The sequence below is a fragment of the Podarcis raffonei genome, unplaced genomic scaffold (assembly GCF_027172205.1).
Source record: "Podarcis raffonei isolate rPodRaf1 unplaced genomic scaffold, rPodRaf1.pri scaffold_32, whole genome shotgun sequence".
In the NCBI taxonomy this organism is placed as follows: domain Eukaryota; kingdom Metazoa; phylum Chordata; class Lepidosauria; order Squamata; family Lacertidae; genus Podarcis; species Podarcis raffonei.
In genome coordinates, this window is record NW_026518833.1 from 318 (window position 1) to 15272 (window position 14955).

At 38.6% G+C, this 14955-nt stretch overlaps 1 protein-coding gene across 2 annotated transcripts; it reads right to left on the reverse strand.

Annotated features, from left to right (window-relative positions):
* Positions 1-614: 614 nt before the first annotated feature.
* LOC128407083 (polyadenylate-binding protein-interacting protein 1-like) lies at positions 615-14151 on the reverse strand. Of its 2 annotated transcripts, XM_053375041.1 has the most exons (10): positions 13999-14151; positions 12608-12796; positions 8352-8464; positions 7091-7202; positions 5434-5559; positions 4480-4586; positions 3660-3777; positions 3492-3546; positions 2056-2149; positions 615-997 (listed from the first exon to the last, which is right to left on the reverse strand). In XM_053375041.1, the coding sequence occupies exons 1-10, from the start codon at positions 14095-14097 to the stop codon at positions 898-900; spliced, it is 1113 nt and encodes a 370-aa protein (XP_053231016.1). In that variant the 5' UTR covers positions 14098-14151; the 3' UTR covers positions 615-897. The 2 variants fall into 2 exon arrangements, with proteins under 2 accessions (XP_053231016.1, XP_053231015.1); XM_053375040.1 differs by lacking the exon at positions 12608-12796 and having other exon boundaries at positions 13999-14143.
* Between the last annotated feature and the right edge of the window lie 804 nt (positions 14152-14955).

Sequence of the window (14955 nt, forward strand, 5' to 3'; positions counted from 1 at the left end):
TAAATGATGAGATGGTGTGAGACTTCCATTTCCCTCCGTCATTGTGAAGTGGGATTGCAAACCATGATTTGTAAGCAATCCTGATTAGCACTAATCATAGCTTGCTCAATTTATGCATCATGACAAACTATGGCTAAGGTAAATCAGGAAAGGCAGAAGGAAGGAATCAAATGTGAGGTTGGGCTGAAGAGGTATAAATGCGGAAGACATGCCTGTTCCTCCAAACTCATTTACGCTAACCTGACATCTAAATTGAACCAGCATTTTGGGAGATCATCAACCTGACATTTTAACCAAGTGAATTTGTTTGAAAACCTTTATGAACTAAAATGCCTACCATATTTAGCTGTTTGAGAGCAATACTCTATGTGCAGATTTTCAATTTTCCCCCAAGGTGGATGAGTAGTAGGAGTTTTCATGATTGTGAAACATTTGACAGTTCATGAGCCTAAAAAATATAGGATGACAGCCATATCCTATACAAAGGCGAGGAAGTACAATTGCAAAGTCATAGTGTATTTTATGATTCTAGGAATTTTCCTTTCTTAAAAAAGTGATAATGTACCACGACAACCCTTAGATTTGCAGATTAATGTGAAATGTTTGAAATAAAATTTGTTCCAGTCAAAACATTGTTTATTTAACTGTACATAAAATAAACTATGATATATATATACACTTGTTTAAGTTACAGGATTTAAGTTTACATTTTTTTTTGGCAGATTCTGTTTAATAAAATGGAAATTGCATAACTTAACTGCTAGGAGAAACTTAATTTCCTTTGTTTGGTATGGATATTAAAGATTTTCCATCCCTTCTATTTGCTATTCATACCTATGCTGGTTTTTGTTTTTCTTCTTTTAAAAAAACACAACACTATTATTCACGTGTAGCATTTCACTGTTTCCTTTTGCGTTCTGATTCTAAGCAAAACTTTTCATATGCTTCTTCAATTTCTGGGTCCATCTCATCGTCATCATCATCATCATCAAAATACCTACAAAATAATCCATATGTTAGATGACTATCTTTTCCAGTCACAGAAGACACCATCTTTGAGAGCAAGATAAACACCAGGATCAAAGCCCCATTTTTATACCTATATGTACCCTTGACAATGAACAGAACAGATTGCGCCGATTTGACATGGAAGTATTTTGCACAAGCTAAGTTCATCTGTTCAATCGCATTATAATTACAAAATGCTCAAGTGTTTGGAATAAGGTTGTGCAATATTTCAGAAAAGAAACTTACACAGCACTGGATTCAAAGAAGTGTGAAAGCAATGAGTTTACTCATTAGTGTGATTTTGCAAAATGCTGTGCAAGTGCTAGTGGAAGACTTTGCACAATAAAGTTTCTGCAGCTGTGGTACAGTGTACCTGCAACTTGCATATACACAGGGTGCATTCCGTTTCCCACTGCAAAGTAAGCCCTAATGGTCAGATTGCATATGATTTAACTTTATTATTATTATTATTATTATTATTATTATTATTATTATTATTATTACCTTTAATACTCAAGTGCAAAGCAAGTCTTGCTTTCCTGTGAGCAACTGTCTTCCACAGTGTGGAACTGTCTTCCACATGTGTGGAAGACTCAAGCTATAAACAGTTAAATATATGGAGTCCTCATAAGAAAAAGGAAAATGATCTTGTGCAAAAGGAAGAAACCCTATCACAATAATTCCATTTTTCTTGTGCAGTGCTCTTCTGTGAAGTTTGAGACAGGAATTCTGTAAGCAGAAGAGGCTTTCTGCTCAGAGCCAAGCTGTTTTTTCCTGAATGTACAGAAATTTTATTTTCAAAAGCAACACTGTTTTAGTAGAAACAGATATAATTTGATTGGTGCCCCAGAGAATGCTAACGAAGCAAAATTGCAAGAGGTGAGGCATACCTATTAGAAACTTCATTGTTTCTAAGATGATTTTTTTAAACGGTCAAGTTTTGATGAAAGCACTCTTGAAAAGTGGTGCCCTAATTCAGGATTTCAAACAACAAACTGAAGACAGGATAGGCCTAGATTAAAATGTCAGACTGAAACAAGAACTTACGGATCTCCAGCTCCTGATAAGTCTGTTCCGTTTTCCTCATACTCATGAAACAAATCTTGTCTATCAAGGAGTTCTTGGTATTTCTCTTGATAATCTATGATAGAATTTTTTTATTTAAAAAATTAAGCTGCATTTCAAAGTTTAGTTCATTTACTATACCCATAATTAAAACTGTACAGTCAGTAATACACAAATAAATGTTTGGATGTATCTAAGCAACAAATGTGCAAAGCATGATCAGTGTAAATTTGATGCTGTTTTGAGAACCACTTACAAGATTTTAGGCACATCACTTTGTTGCACTCCATTCCATCAACATAAGGTTAAGAAGATTAGGTGAAATTAACAAGCTGCTTCAGCAAGCAGATGCAATGATACAAATTTACACTCTCATGAAAGAAAAATGGTGCAAGAACCAAGAAAGGGGTAAATACCACAAGGCTTCGATTCACAGCAGAGGAAAAACTTTATTTCAATCCTATAATTTGTTGCCAATAATTCACTAACAAATGAGAAAAGCTGCACTGGTTCTCCATTCCAGTTTCACTCCCAGCCTTCCCATGTTGAGCAGGAAGATCTGCAGGGGGCTTCTAAGCAAGTCCAGTTGAACACTTAGTTGACCACTTTCAGACTTTCCTGTTCAACATGGGAAGGCTAGCGGTGGCACTTACATGGTTGAGGGTGGAGTGCACTACCGCTACTCATGTTGCCATTCCCTAGTCAGGTGTTAACACCTGAACAGGGCTACTGTTTAGGTACCTGGCCAGAGTCAAGGGTTTCCTGTTGCTGTTCTGTTCTTGTTGGAGAGGGAGTGATAACAAAGCTCTTGTTTAGCTTCCTGACTGGTGTGCCCTCTAATCCTTCCATAACTAACATTAAAGCTATGGGTGGGATTCACTAAGAGAGCCCCTTTAGTGGAAACCCTGTGCAAGGGCTTCTGCCTGAGCAATGGGACTCTCTCCCCCCCCCCGGCCTTCTTAAACTGGCTCAGGTGTGTGTGTGTGTGTGTGTGTGTGTGTGTGTGTGTGTGTGTAGAACACCCAGAACAGTATGTGGGAAGAGGAAAGGGGTGATTGTTCCATCTGTCAAGCGGCAAGCTTGTTTAATGTTGAATTCCACCTAATGTTAATACAGGAAACTTCCCATTTGTGCAGAGGTTTTTTTCGGGGTCATTGTGCGCTTGCATGAAATTGCAAACCCACTCAAAAAGCCTGCTAAAACCCCATTCTGCCCCACACCTTTAGTGATGTTTCAGTGAAGTCACTTCTGGGTTCAGTGCTGTGCATGTGTGCAGGATGGTGCATATATTGGTCGCGCCTAAAATGGGAGTTGCCTGTACATTTTTACAGAGGTTTTCCTTAATATCAGACTTCATGAGCTCCTCAGATAATTTCTACCTAACTGCCCCCCCCCCCCGCATCAAGTTGTTGACATACCTGGATCTGCTGCAGTGAAAGGCACACCTTCAGATGTGTAAAACGTTGGTTCATTCTGAAATCAAAATACGATTGTGTTTATCAGTAACTACTTCCACATTTTATCAGTACTTTATACATAGTCTGATAAATGCGTCTGAAGCAAGAGGAAACACAAGTATTCATTACCATAAAGTAATTAGGGTCGTTTTCTGGAGTTGCTTCCCTGTATGTTGAAGTTATATGCACCCTTCCCCAGTTACTTGACCGTAGTTCTACAAGTTTCAGAAGCATATGCTTTACATCTCTGTAAAAAGAAAGTACATAATAAAACTCACTGCATTTCCAACACGAGGGAGTAGTTTACTCACTGCTTGCAATCAGAACATAAGGGAGAAACAAAACAAAACTGATACCTGTTGCTCATTCATTCACAGCTGCTCATGAACTCAGTTTAAAACAATGTTTTAACTAATTGCCAAAGACAATTTAATTTGGAAAGTAATCATTTACATTTATATATTTATTAAATTTTATACCACTCTTCATCTGAAGATCTCAACTTTGAATTTGAAGTCAATACTCTCATTCAGTCAACACAAACATGACATTGGTGAGCACAACCACACCCCTGAAGAGAAGGGAAGGCTATTTTTGCTGATGTGCCTTTTTTGGGTGCTGGATGATGCAGGCAGCAGTGAGAATTGCCTAAAATTGCCTCCCCTCTCCTTCCATTAGGGAAGGCATCTACTGGATCAAAAGCGTATCAGTGAGCATAATGGCATCAGTTGGATTCCACCCATTGATTACCAAAGACTGATCTATTTGAAAGCAGTATGACTTAAACCATGTCAGAAATTTCAGCACAAGTTGTATTAAAGATACCACAACAACAATTCTTAACTACAGTAATGATCAGAAAGCTTTAAAAGCTGTTCCACCTTAAGAGACGGCAAAGAACAGTAATCATCCCAAATGGAAAGCTAGGAAGCAATGATTTTCTCACTACCTGCTGCAATTTGCATCCAAGACAACATTTTCAATTTTCTGTATCATTTCATTCATATAAGTCTTTCCTTTTTCTTTCCATGCATCTTCTAGTACTGAGCCTGTCAACTAAAGAATACATACTATTAGATGACATTTTCAAAATGTGACTTTAAGGTTAATGACATTTCTGCAAGCACTGGGTCTGTGATGAAGGCCTTCATAATACTTTTTAATTATTTAATTGATTAAATGCATTTAAAAAGCTTAATATTTAAAATTCTTAAAGCAGCATAGAAATAAAAAAGCAGCATCGAAACCCCTCACCCTGCAAATCTAAGCTACTTGGATATCCTTCTATGGAAACAAGAAACTGCTTGGATGTTCTTCCAGTATTTATTATGCCACACATATGTAACAGCCTCATGCATAGATCTCTTTATTCTTCTGTTAGAGTTGCCATAGTAGGGGAGATAATAAAACCACCAAGCTTTGCACACCACTGGTTGAATGCTCTTGAAACCTATTTTTATGATTAATCACATTCTTTATTCCAGTATACCCGAAGGAGCGTCTCCACCCCCATCGTTGTGCCCGGACACTGAGGTCCAGTGCCGAGGGCCTTCTGGCAGTTTCTTCACTGCGAGAAGCCAAGTTACAGGGAACCAGGAAGAAGGCCTTCTCGGTAGTGGCGCCCTCCCTGTGGAATGCCCTCCCACCAGATGTCAAAGAGAAGAACAACCACCAGACTTTTAGAAGACATCTGAAGGCAGCCCTGTTTAGGGAAGCCTTTAATGTTTAACAGACCACTGTATTTTAATATTTTGTTGAAAGCTGTGGAAACCCAGCCAGATGGGCGGGGTATAATCATCATCATCACCATCATCAAATCTGGCTCTCTTTGAAAAAAGTTTGGGCACCCTGATTAGATCAAGTATGATGTAGAAAACAACTCTTAATAATGAAAACATCATACTTTCAGTAGTTTCACCGCACAGGTTAAATTGTTGTCCACAGGATTAGAGAAAAGGGTGTTCAGTAATTCATGAAGTCCAGTCTGAAGAATCTCTGCTCGGGTTAGCTGACCTTTAGTTCCTTTTACCTATAAAAATGCACATATGAATGTTTACATGCCATTAAAATTAGTGTAGTTTGGAACCACTGGTTTGATGACTTCAAAATTAAAAATATTGCAAGTCATTTAAACCCAAGTGTCTGGAATTGTATTTTCCTATATAAAACTAGCTGCTTACAGAACCATAAACCAAAAGCCCATGATCAGGGGTCTATACATTATACCTGGGATAGGAAGTAAAAAATACTTTTACTAGCCCAGAAGAATACAGTAAAAATGCCCTGAGCAGATGCAGACTGCCTTTGCTTTTTCAACAAACCACTCTGCTCCTCCCACAGAACAAAGAAAGGCCAATAGCACAGACGGCACTATGCTAAACCACCTGTGGGTCTCTTTCTGAAAATTTAGCATTGCACCTTCCTCCCTGTTAAGTATGTGGCTAAAGAACACACACCCTCCCCTTTCTTTTCTGGCTTTGGGGAGCCATTTCTCTATGTTTCTTTTCGGCATCAGTAAGTCTTCTCCCCTTTTAAAAATCAACAAGACTACTTTGTTCTGCAAATATATATATTCTGCCTGCTTGCTAAATCAGGAATAATGATTTTGTACACTTGAATAGCTAAGAGGAAATTTAAAGCCACCTTTTATAATAGCTTGTTGAAATCAATGCTACTTAACTACACTAAATACTTTATTTGCCAATTGCACTACATTACTTAGACTTAAGAAGCCTAATTCTAGGAAGCTGGCTGGCAGATAAAGTATTTAGAAATTGATACATTCATGCTAGCATTCCTAATCACCTAATAATTCTAGATTAACTTTACTGTCTGAATAATCCTATTCTGGGCCCTTCCCTTAAACTCTCAGTTTTGGTTAGAAAAGGAAGAAAATACTTCAGTCTACAATGAAACTAGACTAAACCTTGTCATCTACAGCAGCCATTCCATCAGGCTACATGAGAGGGAAAGAGCTGGGAATGTAGGTCTCTCCATCAGTTCTGCTGAAGGACCCAACAACTTTTGACTCCTCTTGGCCTCAAACACTTTCCATTCTAGACGGTCATTAGAAGAACTAACTAGGAAATATTGCTTGAAGCCCCTGCCCTTCCGATCCTTTTTCCTTCATGTATTTTATACTGTAAGCCTCAGAGCAGGGACTATCTTACCAATGGTGACTTGGTTATGGGAGCTCTTTCTAACCAGGATAAAATGCTTCATGTTAAGAATAAACGAGTGTATAGCAGTTTTGTTTAGGGAAATAAAGTGATAAAGGATAGCAGCAGAATTCTACTCAACTGCTCATTAAGGAATATATAGTTCACACCATCCAATGTTTTGGCAAGTAAGCAAAAAGGCACTTGGATGTTTCAACAAAGATTTGGACACTTTAACAGAAATAATAATTTTACTGAAATTATGCAATAAATAAGAGAATTCTAAGCTAAAGGTATGATACTTATTTTTAGATTTTTACTACTTTTGACTTATAGTCAAAATGTACGCTTAGATCCTTTTCTCACCGCTAGTCTGATTTTTTTAAAACCAAATCCCTTTACCTCTAGATTTAGATAAAGCTCAGCTAAAAATAGCACAAATGCATGAAATCTTTTCCGTGCAGCTTCATCTCCTTTGGCAGCTTCATCTCTATTTTCATACTCTTTTCGACACCTAGAAAAGACATGTTTTAATCAGCAATACTCTCAACGTCAGTCAGTTCTAGTCATACAAAAACATTTAAAACCTGCAGTTAAAAGCCAGTATTAATGGGGAATAATAGGTAAAGGATAGATTAAAATGGGATGGCATATAATTGAAACAACTGCATAGCCAAGGCTTCATTTCGTCAGTATGGTTGTTCACTACTCAAATAGATCACTGCCATTAACTTAAATGCACCCTTCATATATTTAGCTATATATTTCTGGGTTCAGTTACACTCCGGTGTAATTAAGAAAGGGATATGCAGCTAGGAATGACTCAATTGTCAATAGCTTCCACCGAGATCTATAATGCAATATAAAATGAGATGTTGTCGAAGAGAAATTTGTGAAGAGGCAAAACTTCCCCAGATTACTAGAGACCCATCCCAACTGTGTCCGTGAATGAATGCTGAAACGCTTACACAGATGGAACGTTTGTAATAGGGCAACACTGAATTCCACCCAGAGAAAATATACCAGCTGAATGTCCAAGCATATTCATCACTTTTCATTTGTTAGAATAAAAAAGCTGAACTTCAGCACTACAGGCACCCAGCTTCTTTACCCACTAAGTTATACAAGTTGCAGTTAAGTTTATATATATGGTATTATTTATAAGCATGGGAAGACTTAGAGATACACACACAAATGTATTCTTGGTTGGGTGGGGGAGGAAAACAATGGATTGTTTATCTAAAAAAAATTTCAGGTGGTTTGCTTTCTGCAATTATGCAGGCTAGAAATTTGCATTAAAAATGAAAGCTGGGACTCTTGGAAACACGGAGAGAATATAGAATATACACAGACTAAATTAAGGCTGGTTGACTGTCAGCAGCTTCTCCTTCATTACTATAAAATCTGTAAGTTTTACTTACTAGAACATGCCAGCCAAAACATTTGAAAAGAGATGGAGATAAGAAATGAAGCAAAATGAAGCAAAAATCCCAAAAGGCCTCTGATGTAAAGAGAGCAGAATATAATTATGCAACACATAAAATTGTTCTGGTAGTCCACTGGGCAATCTCTTGAATCAGATGTTTAAGCAGCGAAGAAACACAAGAAAATCAAGCCAATTTTGAGCATGACTGATTAGTGTCATAAAAATACAGATACTGACCTGTGAAGCAGTAATTGTCTAAAGTTGCCACTTTGTGGATTAATGGTGAGATTATGAGAAAGATAATTGCACAGCCTTGCTCCCATATAAGAAAAATTTGGAACAGATGTAGCCTTTCAAACAAAAGAATAATTGGAATTAAAATTACAAAATGCTGTGGATTTCTTGTACTTAAAATATTTTCCTTGACCCCTCCACAAGAACATGAAAAGAACAATATTCAGCTAACCAGAAATCACTGACTGTTTTTTAAAGGCCCCAACAACCACCAGCAGCTAGGCCTCCTCTAAGGGTCCGTTAACTCAGTTCTTATTTATTATAATGCATCCTTTCTTATACTCATGTGCCCCCTTAGTATAATTTTGGCCTTTGAAATACTTAGTTCCTTGCTTTTCCCTTAAGTCCCACAGCTGCAACCCTGCTACCCCCCCACTCACAGCCATCTCAGAAAGTAGTTGTGAGTTATCTTTGTACTGAGTCCTCTAATTGATAAAGAGTTCAATTCAAGGTCTCTGTCCTCATTTTCAAAACTTCCATGAGGTTTCAAATTCGCTTTTGGCAGAAAGACATCTTCTACATCCTCAACATTTGATAGTAAATATTATCTAGCTGAATTTATACAATACCAGGAGCAGAAAAAGATGCAAAAACCAGTGCACTGTGAAATATAAAAAGAACTAAGGATACATTGTAATGTTAGCAAAGCGGCAGATATCTATCTCAAGTTGTGGACGCTCTTTAAAGCAGAGCTTTCCAAACTGTGTCGTGACATGTTAGTGTGTCGGCTGCAGTGTGTGGGTGTCATGCAAACGCTCCCTGCGCTTGTCCCGGGGCTGGAAAGGGGTTAGTTTAACCTCCGTTTTGCTAGTAAAACTGAATTACTGTGTTGCAAAATGATGAATGTCTAAAAAGTGTGTCACCAACATGTAAAGTTTGGAAAGCTCTGCTTTAAAGATTCAGCCTTTAAAATTAATTGGGTCATCTTCCGGTTTGGATGCATGGCTAGTAAGACAAAAGTACATAATGCCCTTGGCTTGAACTGTATTTTTCAACGCTAAAAGAAATGCCAACTAACAGAAGTAAGGAATGATATTGCAAAAATAACATTAAGTAGCCTCAGGAAGCAATACGTATTTCCTTTGGAGTAGGCCATATTGAACATAGAAGGCCTTACATCTCAGTAAACAAACACTGGAGAAGGTTGCAAGTGAAAAAAGGGATCAATGAGGTATTTTCCTATTTCGTATCTAAGAAGTCCTACTTAAACTTTGATTTCTGAATTGGCATTTACACGTGCCCTGACCTTAGCTTATTATTCAGTGAAATATGACACTAAGAGCATTGAAACTGGAACTAATATTCTATTTTTAAAACATTTCCTGGAATTTTAAGCAGGCTGCAGTAAGGTTTCATAAAGCAAATGAACTGCCCCCCAAAAGGAAAAAAATAATACTTTGGATATAAGAGTTGGTTACCCCTTTCCATTGGCTTTGTGTTGTAAAATACATTCAGTGAAGATTAAACAATATTTCTAAGCTATAACACAGAATGTAAGTTTCCTTCATAATAGACTTTTTAAAAAAGGGAGAGCATCATCATTCTGCAGCCCATTACTCAAAGGTACACACCTTTCTGTCACTATTTTAAACTTGCATGGCAAAATTGCAAGGAGTTGGTCCTCACTATCAAGTAAGAGCTGATCAATGAAGTGAAAGTACTAGGAACCATGGAAGGAAGTGATCATGGCCTCTTGGGTTTCATTGTACCGAGGCATGGGAAAGCTGAATGTAGTTAGACATGAACTCTGGACTTTAAGAAGCTTGATTGAAAAAAGCCTTAAGGAACTACTGGGTGAGATTCCATGGTCAGAAAGATTCAAAGACGAATGGCAGTTTCTTAAAGGTGAAATACTGAAGGCACAAAACACAGACAGTTCCAACAAGAAAAGTGGGAAGCATCTAAAGAAACCAGTGGGGTTGCAGAAGGAGCTCACAGATGAGCTGAGATGTAAGAAGGGCATGTATAAGAAATGGAAGAAAGGGGAAATCACAAAGGAAGAGTATACATGAATAGGCAACAGTTGCAGGGAAGTTAGGAGGGTCAAAGCTCAGAATGAACTCAGGCTTGCAAAAGAGGTTTATTCAGCTATGTTCAAAGCAAGAAGAAGAACAAGACAGTAGTAGATCCTTTGCATGGAGATGATTGACAAATGCTATTGGGTGACAGAGAAAAGATGGAACTGCTCAACACCTCCTTTGCCTCTGTCTTTCCCAAAATGAAAGCAGTGTCCAGCCTGGTAATAACAGAATAAATGATGCAAGGAGAGAGCTACAGCCCAATATAGGAAAAAGTGGTAAGGGAAGACCCAGCTACTTGAAATCTCCAGGGCCTGATGAGCTGCACTGAAGGATACTAAAGGAACTCGCAGGTGTAATCTCTGAGCCTTTGTCTTTAATTTTTGAGAATACTTGGAGAATAGGTGAGGTCCAGACAACTACCAACCTGTCAGCTTGACATTGATAGCAAGAAAGGTCCTAGAACAGATAATTAAACAGTCAGTCTGTGAGCACTAAGAAGAGGCTGCTGTGATAACTAAGACCAAGCATGGGTTTCTCAATAATAAGCCATGCCTGATGAATCTCATTTCTTTTTCTGATAGGAGTTTCAAGCTTGGTGGATCAGGGGAATGCTGTGGATGTAGTCTTATCTTGATTTCAAAAAGGCTTTTCACAAAGCCCCCCATTATCTTCTTGTGGAGAAGCTGCTAAAATGTGTGCTGGACAAGGTAACTCTTACGTGGATTTGTAGCTGGTTGACCAACCAAACCTCAAGAGTGATTACAAATGGTTTCTCATCATCCTGGAAAAAAGTGACAAGTGGGGCACTGCAGGGCCCATAATTGTTCAATGTCTTTATAAAGGATTTGAGTGAAGGAATCAAAGGGATGCTCCTCAGATTTGCAGATGAAACCAAACTGGGAGGGTTAGCTAATGCTACAGAAGATAGAATCAGAATTCAGAATGACTTTAACAGATTGGAGAATTGGGCCCAAACTAACAAAATGAATTTTTATAGGGACAAATGTAAGGTTCTACACTAAGGCAGGAATAATCAGGTGAACAAACATAAGATGGAGGACACCTGGATTGCCAGTAGTAAACATGAAAAGGATATAGAGGTCTTAGTTTACCACAAGCTTAACATGAGTCAACAGTGTGATGCAGCTGCAAAAAAGCAAACACTCTTCTAGGCTGCATCAAAAGAAGTATAGTGTTGCAATCATAGTCCTGCTCTATTCTGCCCCTGTCAGTCCACACCTGGAATACTGTCCCGAGTTCTAGACACCACAATTTAAGGTTACTGACAAGCTGGAAAGCGTGCAGAAGAGGGCAACCCAGATGATCAAGGGTCTGGAAACCAAGCCCTATGAGGAATGGTTGAGAGAACTGGTTTTGTTTAGCCTGAACAAGAGGAGACAGAGAGGAGATATGATAGGCATCTTCAAGTATCTAAAGGGATGTGACATGGAAGATGGAGCAAGATTGTTTTCTCCTGCTCTGGAGGGCAGGACTTGAACCAATGGCTTCAAGTAGAAGATTCTGTCGGGTTTTACGATGTCTCTCCCACACAAGATGTGGCAGGCTGACAGGTTAATTACTCTTAGATTTATTTAGTAATTACACAGAAGCTGCAGTCCGAGCTCTCGTAGCTCAGTCTTCACTGGATGAACCAGCTGGCCCCAATGGATGACACCCTCCACTTTTTGCCCCGCCTCCTGCTGGGATGATATTGCCCCAGTACCTGGCTCTTCCTCCTGCTCCGAGGGGATTCAGGTGCAGCCAGCCCCTCCTCCTCTCGAACAGAGTCTAGCAGAGGCTGTTCCCCTGCAGCCAGCTCTGTGGAACAGTCTCACTCGGGAGGTGGTGAACTTTACTTCATTTGAGGTTTTTAAGTAGAGGCTGGATAGTTATCTGTCATGGATGCTTTAGTTGAAATTCCTGCATTGTGGGGGGTTGGAGTAGCTGACCTCTGAGGTCCCTTCCAAATCTACAATTGTATGAAAAACTTCCTCTCTAGTGTAAACAATTAACATCCAGATCTTCAAAACCTCCTAATGGCTCAATCTTTTATTTTATTTTAATAAAAGCAAACATGATGTATCCCATGTTTCTGTGAGATTAGAAATTCATGTAGATATTTTATATATATTATGCAACCTGTCCATCAAACATGACATATATATACACACACTCTACCTGTTGGTATATGAGCTCAACAAGTTCTTGTAATGCTTCATCTGTAGTGACACAAGCATTTACAGTTTCTGAAAAATGTGCTCTTTCAGTTTCAAAACAAGCCGGCTGTTCTGCAAGGTGGTTGAGAAAGTCCTGCACATATTCTGTTAGAGTTGGAAATCCATCACAATCATCTTCCAAAGAAGATTCCTAAAAGCGATTATAGTCAGCTTTGGAATTAAACTTATTATAAGTTCTCATTCAAATGGCTTCAACAACTTATATTTACCAATAATAGCAGAAGGAAGGCAAAATAAATAAAGCAATCTGAAGTTTAAAAAACACACAACCCTGGAACAGTCTTAAACTGGGCATAAAGTTCTACTAGGGGGCCTTGTTAACAATCTTGTGGTGAGCCATGCTGTCCTGTCCACACACCATGAATACTTGCTGTTGGTGAATTACAGCTAAATTATAGCTACTGTAAAATAATATATAACAAGAAGACTGGGTGGTATGTCACAGGCACAGGATGCCCAATTCACTCAACAGGAGCTGTTTCAGCTAGGCAGTTGCAATGGCATTGGAATTTGTTTGTGTGTATGCGCACACTCTAATTAGCTAATTTTTCCCTCAACTAAAATCTTTTACATTTATTCATTTTGTAATTATTATGTGCATATATAAAATGTAAACATTGTTGCTTTTTAGAGATGCTACTGCAAAAAAGCAAGCAAGCTGATTTTTTCATACAGATCAGAAACAGTATATAAATGGACTTTCTGCCTCCCCTTCCAACTTATAGCCCTCCCCAAATCCACAATGGCAACCCATTGTTACATTATAGCAAAAGATACTTAGTTTTATGGAAGGGTATTTGAAGTCAAGTATACTAGCACTCTTAATAATATTAATAATGTGCTGTGTGCAGTACTGGCACATAATCAAAAAAGAGGGAGAGGCTGTCCTCTCAGATCAGACAGCTAGATATTAGAGAAGTGTATACTTTTACATATACACACTACAAATACATATATTTTTAAATAGCCAGGGCCTATTAGAAGGCTTTATCCACAAAAGCCCATGTCATTCAAGAGCAAACTTTTTCAAGCAGTCCCTAAGGCATTCTAAAAATTTCAGCAAACTGAAAATGTTGCGTACAGATTGCCTAGGTGACCTAATATTAGACAAATCAAAAGTTGCAGACAAAAGTGTCTATGGGCGGGAGATTTCTTCATTTTAAACCATTTGGTGTTTAAGGATCTCTAAAACACCAAGAGAAATCATGGGATGGAATTTTCAGCTTCCAATATCAAAGTCATTTCTTACAAAGAAGATTAACAAGTCTAGCAGAATGTTCACATTGGCCTCACTTGCTTGGAAATGGAAGAGAGAGGAGGCTAAATACTTACTGTAAGATTAGGGGTATATCCTGAGGGGTAAAATTCAGGTGCATTCACAGAAAGCTTTGATATTACCACTGGAGCCACAACCACCTGAGGTTTAGCCATTCCTGATTTAGAACTATTTTTTTCTGGTAAAGATGTAGCTCTTGCCTGTTCTAGCGCAACATTTGATTCAGAATATTTTTTTCCCGTGTTTTCCTCCTCTAAAAACTAGGTGCGCCCTATGGTCAGGTGCGCCCTATGGAGCGAAAAATACGGTAGTTTATTGGTTTCGCCCAGACCATTCCTATATCCAGGCACTAGCTCAGCACCTTCACAGCCATGCCAGACTCAGATGACAAAGAGAAATGTAGAGCTGAGTGTCTTTGGCATACTGATCAGTGTTTGAAACGCCCACTGTTTTAGGCGCATTTTACAACAGGGAATTTCATTAGCGCAAGTAGTTTCTGAGATCTGGGTGAAGTACTGCACCTAAGATTTCAGATTGAAACTGCAGAGTGGAAAGAAAGGAGGACCTTTTTCTGCCTCCCCACTTCCAGCTACTCTCTGAAGGCTGGAGAAGAGATCATCTTAAGAATATTAGAGTGGTGGGCAGGGGAAGGACTAGACCATGTGAAAAATGAACATAATATTTTAGCTGCAGTCCATTCATTTTCAGCTTTGTATTCTTGTTATAAAAAACTACAACTAGACATTCCATTGATGCACCCATAACCTAGGTTTAAGCGGCTATTTAGCTCCTAGCTCTCTCAGTTTCTAACACTGATACCGATGGTTCTCTTAAAAAAATGCCACAAACGTGCATCAGATCTGTGGATCTTATTTATCCCACAATTGACAGAATGGACAAGAGCAGGTGACACACAACAACAGCTAGTTATTAGCACTCTAGCAAATTATTAAACCATTTCAACTTGAATTTCAGAGGGTTTGTACACATAGCAGTCAGCTTAGAAATGTATT

Bases quoted from the DNA above. Each gene is read 5' to 3' on its own strand.
- LOC128407083 (XM_053375041.1), bottom strand. From the start codon at position 14,097: ATGGCTAAACCTCAGGTGGTTGTGGCTCCAGTGGTAATATCAAAGCTT. The intron at 3,778-4,479 runs GTAGTGAGAAAA...TTCTTTTTACAG, and splicing joins TTGGATGCAAATTGCAGCAG to AGATGTAAAGCATATGCTTC. The intron at 998-2,055 runs GTAAGTTCTTGT...ATTATTTTGTAG, and splicing joins TTATCAGGAGCTGGAGATCC to GTATTTTGATGATGATGATG.